Raw genomic sequence first — 21647 nt, 5'->3', positions numbered from 1 at the left:
TTATAAAGTAATTGTTAAAAATATATTTAGTTCTATTTAAACGTACTCGCAAAAATCTTAGATGTCTTTAAAGAAAATTATCAATAACTGGCGCGAATTTAGGTATCATGTAGGAAACAAATATGATTTTCAGGATCCTTAGGAAATATAAAACTATTTGTAGATTATATTTGTGGATGTAATTTCTCCGTAATAAATGATACATGTTTCTTTAACATTTAGAATAAAAAATACGATGTATAATGTGGTACGTATTGTTTGTTTGTTTGTTTACGGCTTAAGCCGTTGTAGAGGACAGCTTGTTGTAGATAAGATTATTAAATATATAAATACAATTAGTATTTGAAATATTTGAAAAACGAGAAATATGACTGAAAAAAAGAAATTATTTTGTTTATTTCGTATTTAAAAAGTTACTTAGCAATGAATTTTTTTACATTTTTCTGACTTCTTGTTCATTCATTTTCTTCAATAGGTAAATTGCATTAAGTTTAAAGACAATTACGGAAACGGTTTAAGAAGCCATAGAGAAAAATGTTCGTCATATTATATATATATATATATATATATATATATATATATATAGATTTATACATTTTAATAAAAGTACCCTGTTTCATTATATAAACCGACGAATAGACTTCCTACCCATGAACAAATGTTACCAAATAAGTTTACTTTTTTGGGATATTCATAAAAACCAATTTAAAAAAAAAATTGTATACATCGATTTAAATGGAAAAAGCTTGTACAATGTTGTATATATTGTATTCTGTAGAATACATTGGATGTTTATGTCAAATTAATAAGAAGTGATTATATGAATCTGACCCCCATCACAGATAACACAGAAAATGGGGATTACCTATTCAATGAACGCATATAGACGCGTGGCGTGATAACACGCATGCGGTTGGGAAATACCTCAAAGATGTTCTACAGATAATAAATCTATGTTTATTGAGTATCGGATAAGTTTTTGAATGAAAAAGGTTTAATATATAATTTTAAATTTGAAAAATATTTCTCTGTCTATGGAATACTTATTATTATCGGGTTTGTTCTTTTAAAAGAATTTTAAAAAGTTGTTTTTTCAGAGTTTATTTTCAAGTAAGTCAAGGAGATAGGAAAATACCCTCAAAAAACATTGAATCACATCTTATCTCTAAAATATACTTTAATTAATTTGTTTGGCTCTTAAAATGTGAAGCCTTTTTATATTCTTTGGTAGGAAATTGACAATAAATTTTATATTTAAAGGTCATAATTTGTCCATTGAAACGAATTTAGAGACCAGATAATACCAGCTAGATCAAATTAGATTCGGTTAGACCATACACTGTTTATTTAAGTATGGCTAGGATTTTTTTGTCAATGTAATGGGTCTATTATCAACTATTTTTTGAATATTGTTTAGTATAAAATGAATGAAACGCATATAGTTTTGATTTTATGAAGGAGCTAGGAAGATTTTGAAAAAAAAAATTATAAGTCGCTTTTGCACATTATAAGCAGCGTTTTTATTGTTTTTTTTTTCATTTTTTTGACAACCACTATAGTATTGACTATTCCCATTTCAGGGAATGGACTGTATGTTTTGAATTGGAATAATTTTAATGGCACAACCTTTTTATAAACATCGTTTGTGGAATTACTTTTAGGGCACTAATTGTTTTTACCGATGGAATTGTTGCTAGCATGTGCGTGATCACGCTTTCTCATTAATTCGTTTTGTTCGTTTATAACATTGTTTTCATTTATAGTCCATCCGGCGATTGTCAGTTAATTTTTTTTTTGTCAATATTATTGAATAATTACATTATGGCACAAGCGATGGAGCATTTAAATAATAAAATGTCGTGGCTCATTTAAGTGACGTGAGATATTCAAAAGGCTATGTTAATAAATAAGACTATTTAAGTTTGGTTGAAAGTAAAATAGCGATAAAGAGACTCGATATAATCTTCGTGTCAAGCATTTTCTAGACTTTTTTCTGTATTTTTATATATAGATGAGTATTCTGTATGAATATTTATAAAATTATTAATCATTCAATGAATTTGTTTTAATTTAAATTTTAAACGGTATTTAAATCATCATCTTATATAATAAGTAACAGATGGAAACAATATTTTCTGTGTGATATATATATATATATATATATATATATATATATATATAACTATATATAACCTAAATTACAAGGCCTTGAATTTCGGTCTTATTAAGCAACAAATTATAATTTCAAATTATCCTTTTAATATAAATTTAGAATGGATCATCGTGTTATGATAATAGTAATGTCATTTACGAAAAGATATATCGCAATTGTGTGTATGTTAATATAAAGTAATTAGACGAAGATTAAATTAAATTAATTTTTAATGAAGTGTTCATGTAAATAGAATAATTAAAAAATAAACAGTTACAAATATATTTAATGTGTTGGCCTCAAAGATAACATTCCGGACGTAAAAAACAAATTTAATTTAGTTACGGACGGAAAAGATTAACAATGGCAATTCGTATGTAATTTTCGGCTAATCGTAAGTAATTTATGCAGATACCTACGGTGTTATTAATAAAAATATAAATAATAACCGGGTCTTAGAACAGTACGCTCTCGTCCATCTATCGGGTCGCTCGTTTTTGTAAATTACCCATATAACGTATGGTACTTGTATAAAAATTCATATATTTTATCTGTGAAAATATATCGGATAGTGAATTGTTAAGGTATGTACATTATGGTTATGGTATTTTTTATATATAATTAAGTCTAAATTGCTTTTTGATGAGAACAAAACGGTTCTATGTGAATTTGATGATCGGATTTTTATGGGAAGGCAATATTCTGGTTTTACGTTATTAATGTATGACGAAAAGAAATCGTATTGATTTCTGAATCAATAGACGGTTCTTTTTCATTTTTATATAACTCGTTCTCACTAGACTGTTAAAACGACATGACATATTAGCATTTCATTAGCACGATTTGATTCCTAAAGAAGTTTTTATTCAAAAGAATATCATAAAAATACATGCTTTTGTACTATTTGCCTCAATCCTCAAGATGATACCTACATTATTTTACAAGCTTAAACAAGCAGAACAAGTTTAGCGCATTAAGCAACGCAGTGAATATTTAATTGTATGCAATTCGATAACAATATCTTCGTCTTAAAAAATAAATGAGAATAATTTAAGCATCATATTGAGTTCAATCAGATACTTCTCATTATTTTATACGTAAAACGATGTTTGTTTTAATAAAATAATAATCAACGAATAACATTAAGAAAGTTAATGGAAAATACCTTTAGATTTACAATCAAGATCGTCTAATTAAGAAAGGCAGTGTTGTAAAGTATTGTGAGCAGTTATTTTTAAAACTAAGATGATTATTTAAAAATTATTACCAAAAATCTCTGTGAAAATGATGTTAAAAATTCGTAGCTAGATTGTTACTTTTTTGCGAATTCGTTACTAACATCTGCATAAATTGTAGAGCCGGTTTACGAATACATTCAAATTAATTGCTTTTGATTAGTGTCAAGTTTTGAGTTAGGAATCTTATTGTCTATGTCTCGTCATAAAATTTTAATGGTTCGATTATTTGTTTATAGTCTTTTTTAACATTATTTTTAAAGCGCTTTTAATTAAAGATTACATTTATTTATAATTTTAGACATTTTGTTCGTATATATATATGTATATATATATTTAATTGAGTGACATGTTTGCGGTAAGATAGAGTTATAAGGCCTTATTAAAGTTCTAAGGCTTTCAGGATAAACTTTATATATATTAAGTATGTATGATATGTAAACACATATATACGTTACTTAAGCAACAAAAGATATAAAATTCATAAAAGAATTTGTGTAGGCGGCTGTAATTTTTCGCTAACAAGATACAAAATAAACATACAAACATCAATGAGTAAACGTTAGTACAAAAACAACCGAAAACTTTTGTTACGAGACCGCTAAACAAATATTATATACAAATAATTAACACACAATATTCCATATAAGTTCTTTAACCTCAAACTAAACTAATCAATTTAAAACGCGTAACGTAGGCCCAGAAGTTACGATAATTATTTAAGGTTTTTGTCCCCTCTCATTTTCTTTTTGTTATTTCTGGTCACGGAAATCGATTGTGTTATTTCTTAGTGAAATTCTTACGGTTAATATTTATTAGTAGAGACTATTTACGATGCAATATTTATAATGTAAAATTATTAATTTATTTTTAAAGATCTTGTTTTTCTCATCATTGTCTGCAGTCGCGGACATTATATCAAGATTAAAAAATATATAAATTCTATACATATGTATATATAAATATATTTTTTTACGTAATTCACTTCATAAAATATATATTACACGAAATTTTTCAAATCACAGCATTCTTATATAATTTTTTCTTTCATTGTCAAACGTGGCTTTGAGATATGTACTCCCTCGTAAAAAGCTGTTCTGTTCTTTTCACGTAAAACAGTTAGCCACTCATAAAACATAAAATTAGTCTTATTTGTGATAAAGAAATCTAAATTGATACATTTAAGAACAATATTTAATTATTCAAATTGATTTCACAAATGCAAATGAGGTTTAATTAAGAACAATCAAGTTCAATGTCACGATGGGTCGTTCGCAAACCGTGACTCTGAATGCGGAATGGAACATTGCTTATTAATAATGGCGATGTTTAAATCACGCAAAAACATCTCTTCCATTGGTCACGAAGTCTCATAGAATAAACGGATGGCTTAACGCTATTATTTCACAATACAATAGTCAAATGGGATGTATTTTCCTTATCCTCTTTTATATTGAAGTGTTACACGATTGCATCTTTCAGTGTATTTCCGCGAGTGGTTGTAATTTAGTTTCAATATTATGCGTGGCATTTTTATAACTTGAAATTTTTGTTCGCTAATGAATATTGTGTTATTAGTTGTATTTGTACTCTGAATGTCATATCGAGAGTATTTTCTTTGCCTCATTTGAATGGTGACAAATTAAGTTCCAAGCTTTAAAAGTAGTTATGGTCTAGGTACGGGGGATTAAATATAATAATTATTATTTCGGTCCAACGTCATTTTGTTTTATTGATAAATGAGAATAAAAAAGAAATCACGAAATAGAACAATGTTGACATCTCATAATCAATTAAACCTTGAACCACTAAATGGCATTGATTCTTAAGAATTAGTTAAAGGGCGTCCCGAAGAGTCGAAGTTTTGTCAAGACTTTAAATTTTTGTTTTTTTTTTTTTGTATGCCAACAACATGCCCAGAATCGGCAGAATCCTAAGAAAATAAATTGCGAAGTTTTAATTAGTCCTGCAGTCATACTAATTTAATTGAATTAAATTTTCTTTTAAAATATGAAAATTTAAAAAAAATAATATTGTTTCTGATATTTTATTTAGATAAAAACAGAAATGTTGCTTACCTCATGTTATCATCGCAACGGAATACGGAACGTTTTCCGTTCCTCCGCCTATAAACTACTTTTATTCTATAAGATTGGTTAATGAAAATTTGTTAACGGTCCGTATGAAGTGATACAATGCAAATATACATATTTAAATATATATATAAATTTATTTATAGTAAGCGTGTAGATGAGTCGCTTTTTTATGTATGACTATTTTATCAAGAATTACTTTTTAAGCTGGGAATCTGTGTTCATAAGTAAATATCCTAAATAAATTTGGTATTACGAAGCATATACAAAATTTTACAATTTAAATGTAACTAAAGAATTTTCGTACGGATATAATAAAAAAAAATCATCTTAGCAATATTATATCCGCTATTAGAACGATAGGCTAAAATACTTAAAGTTTGTTACTATGTGAGAATTTAAAGGCCTACATAACAATTAAAAAGGAAACATTGCAACAAAAAGTTATGAGAAAAAGTTTAGTCATAAAAAAATGTGAGATGATTACAAATCACTATATTATTTAAAAAAAAAGGTATAAAATGTTTTTAAGTTTGTAATATAAAGTACAGAATTCTCAATTAGTATTTGCTAAAAATCGTAAACAAAGCAGAATAAAATAGAATGAGAACGAAATAAATTGCCATTCACCACTATAATGCATCATTATAAAATAGAAGTTTAAATTTTTTCACAAAAAATATCCGGAATTTTAGGTTAACAGTATAGGTGTGTGGTAGGTAGATCAAGAAAACATAGATTCACATTACATTTTAAGGTGAAAGTTTTGTAACAGAGTAACTTTTTTTAAATAAAGCTATTTCTATAATTCAAGGCAAAGGTTTTATAAGTTTTTTTTTCTTACGATTGTCATTGTGTTATACAAAATAAAAAAAAAGCAATTTTAAAAGTGAGAGATAACTTTTTACCGCACGGCTTTACGATTTAATTATTTTTTTTTTTCATATATTTTTTTTCACACTAATTAATTCTGAGTTTGACGTACCAACTGTCTAAATACTGCCTACCGTTACAATATTTGCATAATATATAATTGAAATGGCAGCAACGGTTTCTTAATATTTTCCTGAGGCGATCACCAGCGGTTAGTTTTACAGTATAATTAGAGGTCTTTGGACGTTCCGAAAGAAAATTATATCGATTTTGTTTTTTCACATTGCGGATGGAATTCATTATAAACAATACGTAAAGTATTAACTCGAAAATGTATATTTTTATTAACCATCGTGAGACATAATTTTAACCGTAACGTGTTCCAATTCGCGATAATAAGCTCTTCAGTGCATGAAGGTTTACTTATGGAACTACTTATTATCTGTTTTGTGATTGAGTGATGTGTAATTTATTAATATTTATGCTTTAAAATACCTGTGATATCATAAGAGATAACTGTTATTGAATGTTAACAAGATGTCGTACCGGGATCATAATCGAATGTGTAGCACACTCTTTAATTATTATGGTAATAAGTATTTAAATTATTTATCCCATTTCTTACATAAACTGACTTTGTTGTAATGCATGTAATTCTTTTATAAACTACAAACTACTAAATTCAAATTTTTAAATTTGGAATTCATAAATCAATCATTTAATCAAAAAATTGAAAAACGAATTGGAAATTGTATACTATTAAAGAACTGGGAACAATATGACGTTATTTCGCAAACTTATATTTAAATGTCTCTTACAGATCCCTTTCTTCTTGACATATACAAATCAGAAATGCAATACGGCATCGAGAGGTTTTTTCTTCTATCGTATTGCTTGGCTTGTTGCTGGCCGGGATTGGGAGCGAAAAGCAATTTAAGGATTGTGAAGCAGTGGACTGAGCTTCAGTTCGCATTTCCGAGCGAGGAAGCCCGGATAAAGGCGCTAGCGAATAAATATTATGTACCAGGAGACTCGGTACCGATTGACGTGGACGTACACCATAGAAGTGGTAAATAATTTTTTTATTTACTACAAAGAGAGGTTTTATATCCGTTTCGTGGATATGAAACATTTATTTCTCCAAATACTTTACGTTGTTAAATAGTTTTTAATTGATATTAATATAATTTCTTTTTATAATAACAATAACTTCGAAAATATTTAATGGACACTTAAATGAAATTAGAAGCGAAATAATTTTTCATTGGAATGTTATTCATTGACATTTCAGGATATATTTTTTTTAATATTCTTATTTCTATGGCAACGATTTCCTTAACTAGCACTGAACAAATTTATATAGAGAATTTTTCAAGTATATGATCTAACAAATATACTGATATAGAAAATGGTTGATTTTCATTTCAAAAGCTAAACTTCGCAATATCACCTTCTATTGCTGTTTTTGGTATAACTGTTGTAAGGTTGCTAATTACTTCTTAATAAGTATAGCCTACTTATATCAAATAAAAGAACTAACGTGCTTAAAACAATGACTTTACTGATATTTTTAATGAGGAAACTTCAAACAAGCAAATTAACTGTACCTACGTTAATTATACCACACCGTGTTATTCCTGTAACAATGTAATATTGCTGGAATTCTATGTAACTATTTATTTAACAAAATATACGATTTTATTATGTAGACGTCTATAAGCTGAAGAGAAAATTGACATTATTGAAGAGTAATTTCTTAAATTTTATATACATATTATTAAAAAAAATAATATCTAAAGGTGCGCAGAAGTCCCGAATCTTCGTTACAATACCACGGTTTGATGTTGGCAGACCCGTAACATTGGGTACTGTGGGAGATGATGGTCTCATATCAGGCTATCCAGACTACTCCTGGCACGATAACCAAGGAAGAAATTGTGAAGGAATCACCTCTGTGTTCAGGGTCGCTGTAAGTGACTTTATTAAAGTATAATTTCGTATATCACTAATATTAAATATGGGAAAATGGAATTTAATAAGCAAAAAAAGCATCTGTTAACAAGTTCTTTTCGGACCGGATTGATGGTTGTCTTAAGACGCTTAAAAGTAAGTTTACATTTTGGAGAAATACCCAAGTTTCAAATGAATTACGGTATACAAGAGTCTATAACTTTAAATTAAATATGTGTATATATATAGGACCAGACGCTATAAATTTATATACATACCACAATTTTAAATAATATTCCGTCGACAAGTTTATAAATAACGAAGGAAAGAAAAAATGTCTGATGGCTCAGGCATGGCAAGTCTTCGTTGAGTTTTATTTTAGAAACTGGTAGGAACCAGAGCTTTTTCTATTTATACTTTATAGTTTATCAAAAGGTAGGTTTTCGTAATATCATCTTGAAGCATTAAACAGGTTTCAGAAAGGTTTTATTACATTTACGATTCTTGTCTTTAATTTATTTTTAATTCCATTGTTTATTGAATTTTTAATTGCATTATTTATTAACCAATTCATTATTTTGGACATTTGGTCGATTTTAATAAGGTTGTATAGATTAAGTGTAACATTAGTTAATGACCAGTATCAATATTATATTTTTTTTAAAGATATACATTTCATCGCGTAAAACTCAAAATCCTATATTATTAAGTCGATTATTACTTTGATCCCGCTAATACATACTTTAAAAAACTTATTTCTAAAAAATATTACAAAAAATATCAAAGCTTCTAAAAATTTGTTGCCTCTTATAGTTCTATAGGGTGTATATAATTATTTAAACTTATATTTGAAATGTGTTGACTCATTCTTTTTTGCGCACAACGATACGATTCACAACTTTCCTAATACTGAGGGTTCCAAATACTGATATTTACATATATAAAGAGATTGTTTTTAGAGGCTTTCTTAAGAAGCAGGATACTCTTAAAAACAAAATTGGGAATATCCTGGAAAAGGCAATGGAAGAACACGAAAATGATATCCTGTAGTCCTGGAGCAACTTGTCATTAAACAAAACCAATTTGAAAACTTTGCACCTTATAATTTTGAGCTTAGGGGTTAATAGCATTGTAAAAATAAAATTAATATGTAAATAGAAAAGGAAAACTGCACAGGTATTTTATAAGCATTATTTGAAGCGAAGAGATCGTGAGAATAACGAGACTTGAATCATTGTTTAAGACAATTAAATAATTTATAATTCAGGTGAAAGTGGATTGTGCGCTAATTGATGTTGGTTTACATCTGAGATGCGTTACCACCAACGAAAGTTGACGCCGGCTTACGATATTTATTTCGAAACGTCTGCAATAATACGCATGTATCAAATATCAAAAATATTGTATTTCAGACTGATTCATGCCAGCGACTATGGGTAATGGACGCTGGCAAAATTGGCGATGATCAGGTGTGCCCACCACAGCTACTGGCTTTTGACCTGAATAGTGACCAATTGATTTATCGTCACAAAGTACCATCGGAAAATTATATTGCAACATCATTATTTATAACACCAGTAAGTATATCGTATAAAAGTATATAAATAAATACATATATTCGCAAAATATTTTTAATGCAATATACATATGTTATAGTAATGACTTAATAGTTTCGTAACCAACGTAATTACGTCAGAAGTAATAAACAAGAAACAATAATAAATACAACATCCGTGAAGAGAGAAGTATTATCATTTACGTCTTTAATACTTTCACTTAAGATAGTCCCGATAACAGCTAAAAAGCTAATAATCTATCATACAAGCAATACAAAACAAACACCGAAATACAAACTTTTCTTTAGCAACATCGTTTCCAATCCCATATTTATACTTTCTCGTCGTCTCCACAGTACAAGGAATGTCAACATATCTAAACCTTAGTAGTAGGCATCAGCAACGTGGGATATTACATGCTAGGCCAACTAAACTAAATAAAAAATGTAAACATTTTTTTATGAATCCATCATAGTCATTAAACCTTACAACTTCCATAACTACAGGTAGTGGATGTAAGAGGTTCTGGTCCAGATGACTGTGCTGACACATTCGTATATGTGGCTGATGTGTCCGGCTTTGGACTACTAGTTGTCGACGTTGCTAGAGATCGTTCTTGGAGAGTCACTCATCGATACTTCTTCCCATATCCTTCCCACGGCCATTTTACTATCGACGGTAAGTGTAAATCAATATTGTTACATTCTCAACACCATTGTGTTGCATAACGTTTTCCATAAACTCATGCTCGTTACTTGAGCAGTTAAATATTATTTACAACTTGATTACTTTTTTATTATCACATTAGTATTAGACTATTTTGTTATTAGTAGCTTCAAATAAAGAAAATTGACGTATATGCCATTATGCCAGCCAGATGTCATAACTAAAGAGTTATCTAAAAACTTTAATGTGTTTTAAAAATATGTATGTAACCCAAGGCCACACGAACAACCATAAAAAAACAATTAAAAGATAATATATATTTGTATATGTATTAAATTTTGTATTTTTTTATCATAGTTATGTAGATTGTATTTCAATAGGTGAAACGGAATGTTTTGTTTAGTAGGGGTTCTATGCTTGTTGCTTTAATTATAAAAAAATAAACTATTAGTTTTATTTCCTAAACTTTTACCTAGCTGACATACCCTGATTATTTTATTATTATTACATTATCCCGTTTCCAGGAGAAAGTTTCGATCTCATGGATGGCGTCCTTGGGATGGCGCTATCACCTTATATGCCAGGGTCCGACCGCTTTCTCTACTTCCACTCGCTGGCCTCTACCACGGAAAACGTGGTTAGAACTAGTGTTCTCAGGAATGATTCCTTCATTCGTGACTCTAACGCCAATCCTTACAGTATAAACGTGAGTATGACTTTAGATATATGCGGGCGCAATTAAATTAAAATATGTAAAAAGTAAAGGTCCTGTAAAGTAAAGTAAAGTAAAAAAATAATAAAGGTTCTGTTGCAATAACCAATATTGCGCAATCCAAAACGATAAGAATTTTCTATATTAGAAACAGAAGCAATGAGAAAATAAACAAACAAAAATATATTTTCCAGGAATTTCCGGAAGAACGGCCGAACCAATCTGCAGCTGAAGCCATGGATAATAACGGCGTATTATATTTCGGTCTGATGGAGCCACCTGGCGTATTTTGTTGGAACTCAGCTACAGAATTTTCTCCAAACAATTTCCATCAGATAGCAATCGACAAAGAAACACTACAGTTTTCCAGTGGAATGAAGGTTGTTAACAATCTGAAAGGAGAACAGGAACTGTGGGTGCTTACTTCCAGCTTTCAAAGAGTGATGACCGGAACCCTGTCATCAGATAGAGTAAACTTTAGAATTCACGCCGAGAAAATCCCCACCCTGTTAGGACATACAGCATGTTTGACACATCCCAAAGACCGCTACACAAACTACCAAGCCGACCGAATATCACCACATAAAGCCAAATATTATCAATACAAATACGGAGCTGTAGCATTCTTATAATACGGCCAGCTGGTTATATATTGTGGCCATACAATAAATTATTTGTATATTATTTTAAAATAAATATAAATTATTTACATTATAATTGTGTTTTCTTATCAAAGACGTTAATAAGTAGTTCTTTATTTTATTACGGATTAACATAAGACAGTTTAACTCTCAATAATTATACCATTTATATAGCTTGTTTTAATAAGTCGGTGTAAATTTGTAACTTTCTTGAGATGCTCAAATCAATGTGTCTATCTTCTATACCAACGATAACTCCTCCTATTATGGATGGATCAATTTTTTCTGTCATTTGTATTTTCTTGTCACCTTTAACGAACTTTTTTAATGCGTCCATCAAAGCTTGACGTGATGTATCATCCAGAGCTTTAGCTGTGATAACTTCACACAAAGCTTCATTTCTGTGTGCTACCATCACAGCGTTAAATAAAATGATCATCTTCTTTAACATTTTCAATCGTCCGTTTTCAGCAACAAGACCGAGAAAATTTATAGCTGCTTTAGGCATACCTACATATATATAATTCATATTATAAAAACATATAATGATTAGAAAATGTATTTGTCAGATGGATATGGAACCTGTTTGTTCGCCCACATCCTGCAACAGCTTTGATTTTTCAGCGGAAGATATCATACTAGTTTCACAAAAGTCAAGAACTTTAGGTTTTTCTAATTCTTTCAGCAAACTTCGAAGACTTTTTTCCACTTCGTCCAGTTGATTCATTTGGGATGCAGCACTGTAGAGTGCAGCTATGTACCTTCCTTCAACGCCTGGAGTTATGTTTTCATTATAAATTATATTTTATGTTATTAATTAAATTAAAAATTTATAAAGTTTTCTTACCAAACACTGGTATAGGGGTACTTATAGACTGGGGAGCAGAACACATTCTCCTTATAAACATGCGCAACATATTATAAATCTTTTATTGTAATTTATATCCAACAATTTTTTATGACATCTAAATGACACTGATCAAATAAGTTGCTTAATTTAAACAATAAAAACTTTTTGATTAAAATTTCAAATAAAATCTGTATCATTTCAAGTATCTGTGCTTTGTTGCTATTACTTTTTAATAGTCATCTAAAAACTATTTACTTCTTATGAAAATGAAAAGAATCACCCAAAAAAACTGTTATGAAACCATATCATAAACAATACAATAATATATAACTTTTCTTTAATATCTAGAACATTCCCACGCAGTTCTTTGAAGTAAAACTTTTTATACGATTTCAAAAAAGGTTGTGTTAAACGTTTTATATTCGGGGGGGGGGGGGGGGGGTAAAAGAGACAGAGCGAAAGGGAATGTATGGCGTGTGACCAATATTCCAACGCAGGAGGGAGAGAGAAAGAAAAATACTCAAAGGTAGAAAGAAGGAGAGAGGATGAGAGTGAGTCGGTAGATTCCAAGCACATACGCATGGTATTCTGGTTATGCAGCGAAGTAAACAGTGTAAGCGTCGTGAAATTAGCTGAAATAAACACTTTTTGCTCTATATTAATTAATTTATAACATTCATTATTTTTTAGTTTGATTTGATACACATATAATTATATAGGGCAGTATTTTATTTTCAATTTAAGTGGATAAGAATCGTAAAACAAGAGTGAAAAAAAATCCACGGACTATGCGAAGGATTTAGGGTTATGTAAAGTAGGTCTCTTCTGAATATCAATTGATTGTTAAGTTTCTTCTTACTTTAGGTACCATAACACGATTTAAATGTTATAGATTTGAATATTTCTCCACTCGAAAATGATGATTAAAAGGTGCGATCAATTTTGAATTGTAATCAACGTTAATAAAGTTTGTCTTAAAGAAACAAAATGAGCTCATTAAAAATCAATCTACCCTTTGTTATTTTCATTTAGATATAACAAACTTTCATATCTTTCGCGCAAAGGGACTCCACGCACTATTTTTCTCTTACATATTAAGAAACACCACTATTGAAGTCGATATTATCACGTAAATGATATCTTTCATAGAGTCAAATTAAAAACCTATGAATTTAAATAACAACTACGTATTTTCTTTAATAATTAAGTCAGTAGACACATAATGACACGTTTGTAAGATTAAAAAAAAATTTCGAGTAGCATAACAAGAAGTTATTAACATTCACCAGGGTAGGACTAAGGTAAAAAAATTGTATATAGTATATAATAGTATATAGTACATTATGGTAATTTGATAACTCTTTTCTCTCCTTAATCTTTTTAGTTATCTCTATATAAAGAGATTCCCATCCGATTTATTGATTCATCACGATCTTTTTAACCATGAGGCATAGAGGCTTCGAGGAATTCGTTAGGAATATTCCTGTCCTCAAGTAGAGGTCAGTTATTCCCGTTCACGGAAAAATTCATGTTTTTAAAATGTAGCTCTTACATGCTTAATATTTGGTGTGAATCTTTTCCATGTAATGTACAAATTATTTATGAGAGAGTTTTGTTATAACTCACCCCAAATAATGATTGCGAGGGTAGGTGTTAACGATAAAAATTTTAAATTTCCTTGTTTTAGTATTTAGTATATTTATATAAAAATTGTTTAATCCCTCAATAGCTTTAAGAGCTTTTACATTTGATAGTCATAATCATCTTTTACAGTTTTTGAAAGTAAATACAAAAACCAGTACACACTCAGTATTTTTTTTTATCATATAAGTAGACTTAGGTAATTAAAAGTTAATTATTCTTATGCAAATTGTTTTCAATATTTACTAAAACAATAAAATGACTTGAAGTCATAGTAGTACGTGAATATTTTCCTCATGAGACACTCGCTATAACATACTAATATTTAAAAGCTTTTACCAGACGGTTTTTGAACCAGCAACGATCTTTGTATCATCAACAAGTGGTGATACTTAAATATTAAGGTATTTAATTTTTTTAAGACGTTTTATATACTAAAAGTTAAATTAAAAATACTCACCCCGTCTACAGTTGAATATAATTTATAATACAAACAGAAGTAAACAATAATTTGTTTTATAATAATAGTACATATAATATCTGATAAATTATTTTTGAAATAATGTCGTTCGAAAAATACTTTGTTCCAGATTATTAAGATGACAATTAACACTAACAAGTTCCTCCTTTTATCATTATTGTGCTTAGCATTCTTATGGACGGTAGTAATATGTCAGAATAGTTTAAATATTATCAGAGAGTGGGTTCAATTGGAGTTCGTATATCCTAATGAAGAGGCTCGCGTCAGGGCTGTAACTAATAAGTATTTTGTTCCCGAGGTTTCAATACCTATTGATGTCGATGTATATTATGGATACGGTATGTAAGATTTAATGTTATATTTCTAATTTGAAAATAAGTATTTAAAACGATTATATTCTTTGAAAGTTTAACAAACTTGAGTATTTGTGAAAGACATAAATATATAAGTATTAAATGAATTATAAGACGGAAACTTCTCAGCATTCCATGGGTTCGTCGTACGGATGCTGGGTCCATCGCGTTGCAAGGAAGGGATTTGTAACAGTGTCTGTGACTTCCCACCCAGGTGTATGTTTAAGGGGTCTTTACCTAACGCGCTTTAAACTCTCTCCTCCACCATCCAAGCTCCTCTCTCTATCTAACCAAATTTGAAACCAACTTATTAGGGCTGCTATTTAAATACGTTCTAAGAATGAATTGATGTTTGTTCTGGTCAGGCCCCAGTCTTTTAGTAGGTTGTAGATAGATTTAGCTGTTTTACCTCTCGCTTCCACTTCTACCGCGTACAAATTCACGACAAACCTATTCTTAGTGAATTTGCTAGTGAGCTGGTAATACTTGTTGACCTCAATGACATGGTCTTTGGGTTTTCTTTTTGATGTCCCAAAGGGCCAAAAGAGCATACGGTCTTCTACATTATGGTAAGTAGTTATCGTCGCCTATGGACATCTGCAACATAAGAGGTGTAGTAGATGCGTTGCCGATCTTGTTTGTTTGTGGAAGAGCCACCTGAACCCTTGGATGTTGGTTTACCAAGGAACCGTAAGCTCTATTATCATAACGCGCTTTAAAATTCACAAATACAGAAAATGTCTCGTCAGAATGTCGACGCACAAATATGTATATTGTATTTTATATTGTTTCATGTATATTTATTTGGAGTAAGGATAGAATAAGGCTTCACGTTTGATTTTATAGCCCTAGTACCTTCTCTTACAAAACCTATTGATCGTCCGTTTATGGTTATTTCTTTTTGCATTTTGGCTACTGAAAGACTAATTGCTTCACATATATTGACGGCTATCGAGGAGTACCTTACATCCCACTCGCAAATGCTTAGGAGTTTCAACTGCCTCCTCGTTGATATAATAAGTTTTTTCGGTATCTTTACCGCATCTTACTAAATTACTCAGATCTGAGAGAGGCATTTGGAACGCATTGAGATTAAATTTTAGCCGTTCTGGCGATCAATCATGTATTAAAGGGTGACATTTTAGTGCTCAAAGGATGTAAAAAGCTCCTATATCTAGCCAGTCGTTCTGCATTTCTAAACTCATTGCATGGATTAATTTATTTCGTATCTTTGGCCTTCTTACTTGATCCAAAATCTACCCTAGTATTCCGTGCTCCTATCATACACTTTTTATGGAAATCTCGACTCTAGCTTTGGGGCATCTTTGTATTTAGGAAGTGATATGACGGCATCATCATGCGATTTCCCCAAGATATGTCTCTTTGAAACTCCTAGGTTTTTATAGAGCTCCAATGGCCTTTTTAGATTCATCCCAAAACTATTGCGATCCCTGAATAAAGCTGACAAAACAGGCATTCTAGCAATAGAGATAAAATTAATTAAATCAGCCGGTATCGCGAGACCGAGCCGAAATTTCAACACTTTTATGACGCTTGCTTCTAACCTTGACAAAAGGGTTTTATTAAAAAGATAGACCTAGAAGTAAGGCCCATTCAAACGTGATGTTAGGTAATTATCGACGATCCAATTTTTTTTGACTTTATTGAGCGGTTGGTTATCTACTTTGTTGAGATCTTTTAAAAAGCTATCTACTACTTTTCTTTCTAAGGATCGAGAACGATCTGTATTATCTATAGGGATCTGTATTATTTAAGGGACACAAAACCCACGTATCTTCATAACAGTACCTCGGTTTGATGTTGGTCGACCGATAACTTTGGGTACGGTTGGTGAAGATGGTCTCATATCGGGTTACCCAGACTACTCCTGGCACGACAATCAAGGAAGAAATTGTAAAGGACTTACCTGTGTTTTCGGGGTGACGGTAAGTGAAATTTTTAAGCTTTTATTTGTTAATTACATGCAACAGAAAAGTCAATTCAAGAAAACCCAGTACATTATTATTGATTCTGCTTAAATTATTCACCTGCTTAATAGAATTGGCTCTGAATTTTTTTTTAAGTTTCATCACAATGAATTAAAATACATAATTAAATTTATTGTCATGTAAAGTGAATATCACGAGTCGGGTCACCCGTGATCTTCTCTTAACAAAATTTGTTAGTCCAGTGGCAGGAAACACAGGCGTACGATTTTTTAAAGGTAATTGGAGGGCCAAGTCTGCACGTGGTAATGTCATCACCCATAATATATGAATTTGCTCGTGCATCACATACCTATTGCTTTTAAGTTAAAATAATTTAAAAGTTTTATAATTATTATAGTCGTCGTGTTTTGGTATGATATAAATGCTGTTGAAAATGTTATAACATTCTGGAATTGTGGTACTACGGATGATTATAAAATGTTTTGACTTACATGAGAGGACTTCAGAATTTTTATCTTTTAATGATTTGGGTTGAGTATATTTTGAGGTGGTATTTATTCAAGATATTATGATGACGCTACAAGTTAATCGTCTTTGTCTCCTGAGATTTTATATTTTCATGAGCCTTTCTGTTCCTAAGCATTGAAAATAAATTATGCTATTGTTTAACCACCATTCATCCTTTTAAAAATTTGCAGACTGTCTTATATATATTATTTTTTAATATATTGGTATATATCTGTAGAATTATATTTATTTCTTAAAAATTTTGCGAAAAACTAATTTAGTTTTGTATCTGTGTTACTACGTAATCCCCCCTATAACACGGTACTCTTATAACGCGTTTTCATATAACGCGATTTCATGTCCCTCGTATAACACGTGTTTTCCCCCATATAATACGGGGATTCCCAAATGTTCTTGGTTTGATTTTAATAAAACGCATATATTTCGTTCATAACATAGTTTTTCCTTAATATTCGATTTAAACCCTCTTTAACAAGAAAAGTTAAACGTGAATCATTTGTATATAACGCGTTATACGAGGTCATACGAGCGCGTTTTACGAGAATTTTCGTACAACGCGTTTTCCTATAACGCGGAACAAATATACCGTGTAATAGGGGGGATTACGTACTTCTTATAAGACTAGTGGTCTATTCATATTGATCAAGTTCACCTTTTTCGGCGACTATATCTAACATTACTTAATCATTATTATCTTATAAATCAAAAACTTTACAATCAAAAAACAAAAACACGTTTTGGGCACACGCATTTTCCACACCACGGATATTATACATGATAAAAGTCAAAAAGTGAAAAGTATTAATATATTGTTACGATCTAGGGTTTTAAAAGCAATGTTAACAATGGGTTTAATAGAAAACACATATATTCACTCTATTATGATCGTAGATGATATCGCGGGTGGAATCCTCTGTGCCGCATGAATGTCGCTTCTCGAGACTGACTCCACACCGACCTAGAAGCTCTATTATATGCGATAATCCGAATACTAGAATATTCCAAAACATTCTCGTTTCTGTTCGTACTTATTTACAATTATTAACAATAGCAATATTCAAAACCACGTATAGCTAATCATTTCGTTATTTCGTCATATCAATTCGTCACGACATGGCGTGCCGCTCAATGTCGGCAACATTGTAGAATATTTAAGACGGAGCGACAATATTATATATATTGTAAAGAATACAAAAATCAACCTTTGTTCATATTTATAATTAATATGATTATAATTTAAAAGATAGACAATTGTCATCGACTATGGGTGGTGGACACTGGCAAGATTGGAAATCAACAGAAGTGCCAGCCGCAAATACTGGCATTCGACTTAAAAACAGATCAATTAATTTACCGCTACAGAGTGCCTTCAGAAAATTTTATAGCAACAACAAGATTTGTAGCCCTAGTAAGTATTAAATGTAAAATCAATCAAAACTAGTAATATAAAATAAAATTGCCATAACACAGACTTTTTATATCTATGGCATCTCCATCTTGTAGGGATTTATTCCTACATTATTATAAAAAGGCGACTATACAGCTAACAGAGCTGTTTCGAAATAGTTAAACTCAATTATGAGCAACGATTCGTTTCCAGAATCATTTCGCTTATATATTGTTTTATAATCATAGGCATTATATCCTTTTGTTTTATCTTAACTATGTATTTGGATTGAACACAAATGGTATCTTTAAAGAGAAAAACTTTATTACCTTCTTTCAGGTGGTGGACGTAAGAGGTTCTGGTCCAAATCAATGTTCTGACACATTTGTATATGTAGCTGACCTGTCTGGCTTTGGGCTATTAGTGGTAGACGTCGCTAGAGATCGTTCTTGGAGAGTCACTCATCCTTACTTCTTCCCATATCCTTCCCGCGGCAGTTTTTTTTTGGAAGGTAATGTTTATAAATTAAAATGAAATTTATTTATACGAAGATTTTTTTGTGATACCTACCTTTAGCACGATAACTTAACATGAAAAACAAAGCGGACCTATTCTTTAATAGTAAAGTCAACCTAGTGCTAACAAACTACTAAACAATTTTTTTTTTATGAACGATTATTAAATTGTAAACACCACCCAGCAAAATTAACACACTTTTCTCAAGCAATGTCCATAACTCTAACTCCCTTAAGAATTATAAAATATGTACTTTTGTTTCAGAAATACAAGTAGATATTAATTAAAATTGTAAAAAAAGGAAAAAAGAGTTACATTGTATGGTTATATGTGAATGTGGCTCTTATTTCTGGGCAATGAATTTTATCTTAGTAATGATTTTATTTTAGGTGAAAGTTTCGACATCATGGACGGTGTTTTGGGCATGGCCCTATCATCATATGTTGAGGGATCTGATCGTTTGTTATATTTCCATGCATTGGCTTCCACTACCGAAAATGTAGTGAGAACAAGCTTATTACGAAATGATTCATTTATTGAAGACCCCAATGCCAATCCCGATTCTATAAAAGTGAGTTGTAAGAAAAAGAAGTTTACTAAACTACAACTAGAGGATAAAGTTGGAGGTTGAATATAAATGTATTAAAAAAATAAATGAATAACAATTATTTGAGATCTTCAGTTCAAACTTTAGTTGTTTAAAATTAAACCACAAATAAAACCATGATAATTTTTCTCATTAGGTCTTCCAAGCAGAACGTCCAAGTCAGTCTGGGGCAGAAGCAATGGGTGATGATGGCTTTTTATATTTCGGTCTTGTAGAACCTCCCAGCATGTGGTCCTGGAACACGTCCACTAAATTCTCTCCCTATAATTTTAATGAGATCGCAGTCAGCGGAGAATTATTACCATTTCCATTGGGTGTGAATATTGTTCACAATCCTATAGGTCATCAAGAATTGTGGGTCCTGACATCGAACTTTCATAGAGCGTTTTCTGGGAATCTAACGTCAGACAGAATAAATGTAAGACTTCATGCTGGAAAAATTCCAGCAGTTTGGAAGTAAGAGACGTTACTTAAATACAAACAAAAAGAGAAGATTTTATAATTTTATATTCTAGTACTCAACTACTACACGAGGACATTTTATTGGACTGCCTGGTCGGTTTCAAAGCTCCCGCATATATAACTAGAGTTCCTAGCGTCAAAGCCGATGACAAGGAATTACAAGTACCACCCTCTGAAGATGCTGATTTCTTGATACGATATGCTTCCTGCCACATGTCAATCAAATTTTTACTATACAGAGTTTGTGTTGAAAGCAACATATCAATATTGATGTCCTAAAACTATTTCTTGTAAAGAGAAAATATTATTAATTTGCTATAAGTTTATTAAATAACGAGTACATTGATGTAAATAAAAAATTAAAATTAACAAAATTAATGATATTTCGGCGTTTTTATTTCAAAAGAATAAAATTAGGGTTAAGAGCTAGCTTTTTGGATAGAAAGTGAAAACAAGCAAATATATAAGTTGTTTTAAATAATGTTAAATATCTTAACCCCACTATTTTATTCAACCAGTATGTATGTTGTCTTTGTAAATTTGTAAACATAACTTATAAATTCGTCTTGGTAGGTCGACTGGTTCCATACAATAGACAAAAAGAAACAAGTTCAGGACACTGAATGATGCACGCCTGACGTGTACAACCTCCATTGTGTTGTGTAGTTTGCTTTCTATTGCCGACATAAGCAGTGGTAGTATGGAATACAAAAACCTTCACTTCGCTGATGAAATTTACAGTGACAACCAGGGAATAACTTTATTTAGAGATACTGGATCTGAAAGATATATTTACTTGCTTTAGATGCCAATGAAAAGCACTTAAATTTATTACAATTTTAGAATATATTTTATAAAAACTTTAAATTATCAAGAAAAATACAAGAATGTTCCAGGGCTGTAACAAAAAATTTGCTTTCAAAAGAAAAATAGATTTTTTGGATTATTTGCGTTAGGAAAAGACAAATAGAAAGCTTTACGTTATTCAGTGTGTT

At 30.6% G+C, this 21647-nt stretch overlaps 3 protein-coding genes across 4 annotated transcripts; 2 read left to right on the top strand and 1 right to left on the bottom strand.

Moving 5' to 3' along the window:
* The first annotated feature begins 2582 nt into the window (after nt 1–2582).
* On the top strand, nt 2583–11954 carry LOC116771733 (protein yellow-like). 2 transcript variants are annotated; one of them, XM_032663684.2, is made up of 7 exons: nt 2583–2736; nt 7174–7422; nt 8153–8322; nt 9716–9880; nt 10366–10537; nt 11050–11231; nt 11432–11954. In XM_032663684.2, exons 2-7 carry the CDS (start codon nt 7206–7208, stop codon nt 11867–11869), a joined length of 1344 nt encoding a protein of 447 aa, XP_032519575.2. In that variant the 5' UTR covers nt 2583–2736; nt 7174–7205; the 3' UTR covers nt 11870–11954. The 2 variants fall into 2 exon arrangements, with proteins under 2 accessions (XP_032519575.2, XP_032519566.2); XM_032663675.2 differs by lacking the exon at nt 2583–2736 and adding an exon at nt 6731–6942.
* Nucleotides 11955–11964: 10 nt separating this feature from the next.
* LOC116771769 (ATP synthase subunit O, mitochondrial-like) lies at nt 11965–12864 on the bottom strand. Its single transcript, XM_032663734.2, has 3 exons — nt 12726–12864; nt 12461–12652; nt 11965–12388 (listed from the first exon to the last, which is right to left on the bottom strand). The coding sequence occupies exons 1-3, from the start codon at nt 12793–12795 to the stop codon at nt 12045–12047; spliced, it is 606 nt and encodes a 201-aa protein (XP_032519625.1). The 5' UTR covers nt 12796–12864; the 3' UTR covers nt 11965–12044.
* A 2104-nt stretch (nt 12865–14968) lies between these two features.
* On the top strand, nt 14969–20984 carry LOC116773924 (protein yellow-like). Its single transcript, XM_061521239.1, has 7 exons — nt 14969–15188; nt 16980–17149; nt 18924–19088; nt 19407–19578; nt 19973–20154; nt 20327–20608; nt 20706–20984. Exons 1-7 carry the CDS (start codon nt 14969–14971, stop codon nt 20775–20777), a joined length of 1263 nt encoding a protein of 420 aa, XP_061377223.1. The 3' UTR covers nt 20778–20984.
* Nucleotides 20985–21647: the final 663 nt, after the last annotated feature.

Source organism: Danaus plexippus, chromosome 8 (assembly GCF_018135715.1).
Source record: "Danaus plexippus chromosome 8, MEX_DaPlex, whole genome shotgun sequence".
NCBI classification, from domain to species: domain Eukaryota; kingdom Metazoa; phylum Arthropoda; class Insecta; order Lepidoptera; family Nymphalidae; genus Danaus; species Danaus plexippus.
The sequence above is the reverse complement of the archived record's forward strand: the minus strand, read 5'-3'. Positions and strand labels throughout refer to the sequence as shown.

Excerpts from the sequence above, each read along its gene's own strand:
- LOC116771733 (XM_032663675.2), top strand. The coding sequence starts at position 6,891 with ATGTCGTACCGGGATCATAATCGAATGTGTAGCACACTCTTTAATTAT. Across the intron at positions 9,881-10,365 it reads CATCATTATTTATAACACCA|GTAGTGGATGTAAGAGGTTC; the intron begins GTAAGTATATCG and ends CCATAACTACAG. Across the intron at positions 10,538-11,049 it reads CGGCCATTTTACTATCGACG|GAGAAAGTTTCGATCTCATG; the intron begins GTAAGTGTAAAT and ends TCCCGTTTCCAG.
- LOC116771769 (XM_032663734.2), bottom strand. The coding sequence starts at position 12,795 with ATGTTGCGCATGTTTATAAGGAGAATGTGTTCTGCTCCCCAGTCTATA. Across the intron at positions 12,653-12,725 it reads TACCCCTATACCAGTGTTTG|GCGTTGAAGGAAGGTACATA; the intron begins GTAAGAAAACTT and ends ACATAACTCCAG. Across the intron at positions 12,389-12,460 it reads GGATGTGGGCGAACAAACAG|GTATGCCTAAAGCAGCTATA; the intron begins GTTCCATATCCA and ends ATATATATGTAG.
- LOC116773924 (XM_061521239.1), top strand. The coding sequence starts at position 14,969 with ATGACAATTAACACTAACAAGTTCCTCCTTTTATCATTATTGTGCTTA. Across the intron at positions 15,189-16,979 it reads CGATGTATATTATGGATACG|GGACACAAAACCCACGTATC; the intron begins GTATGTAAGATT and ends GTATTATTTAAG. Across the intron at positions 19,579-19,972 it reads CGGCAGTTTTTTTTTGGAAG|GTGAAAGTTTCGACATCATG; the intron begins GTAATGTTTATA and ends ATTTTATTTTAG.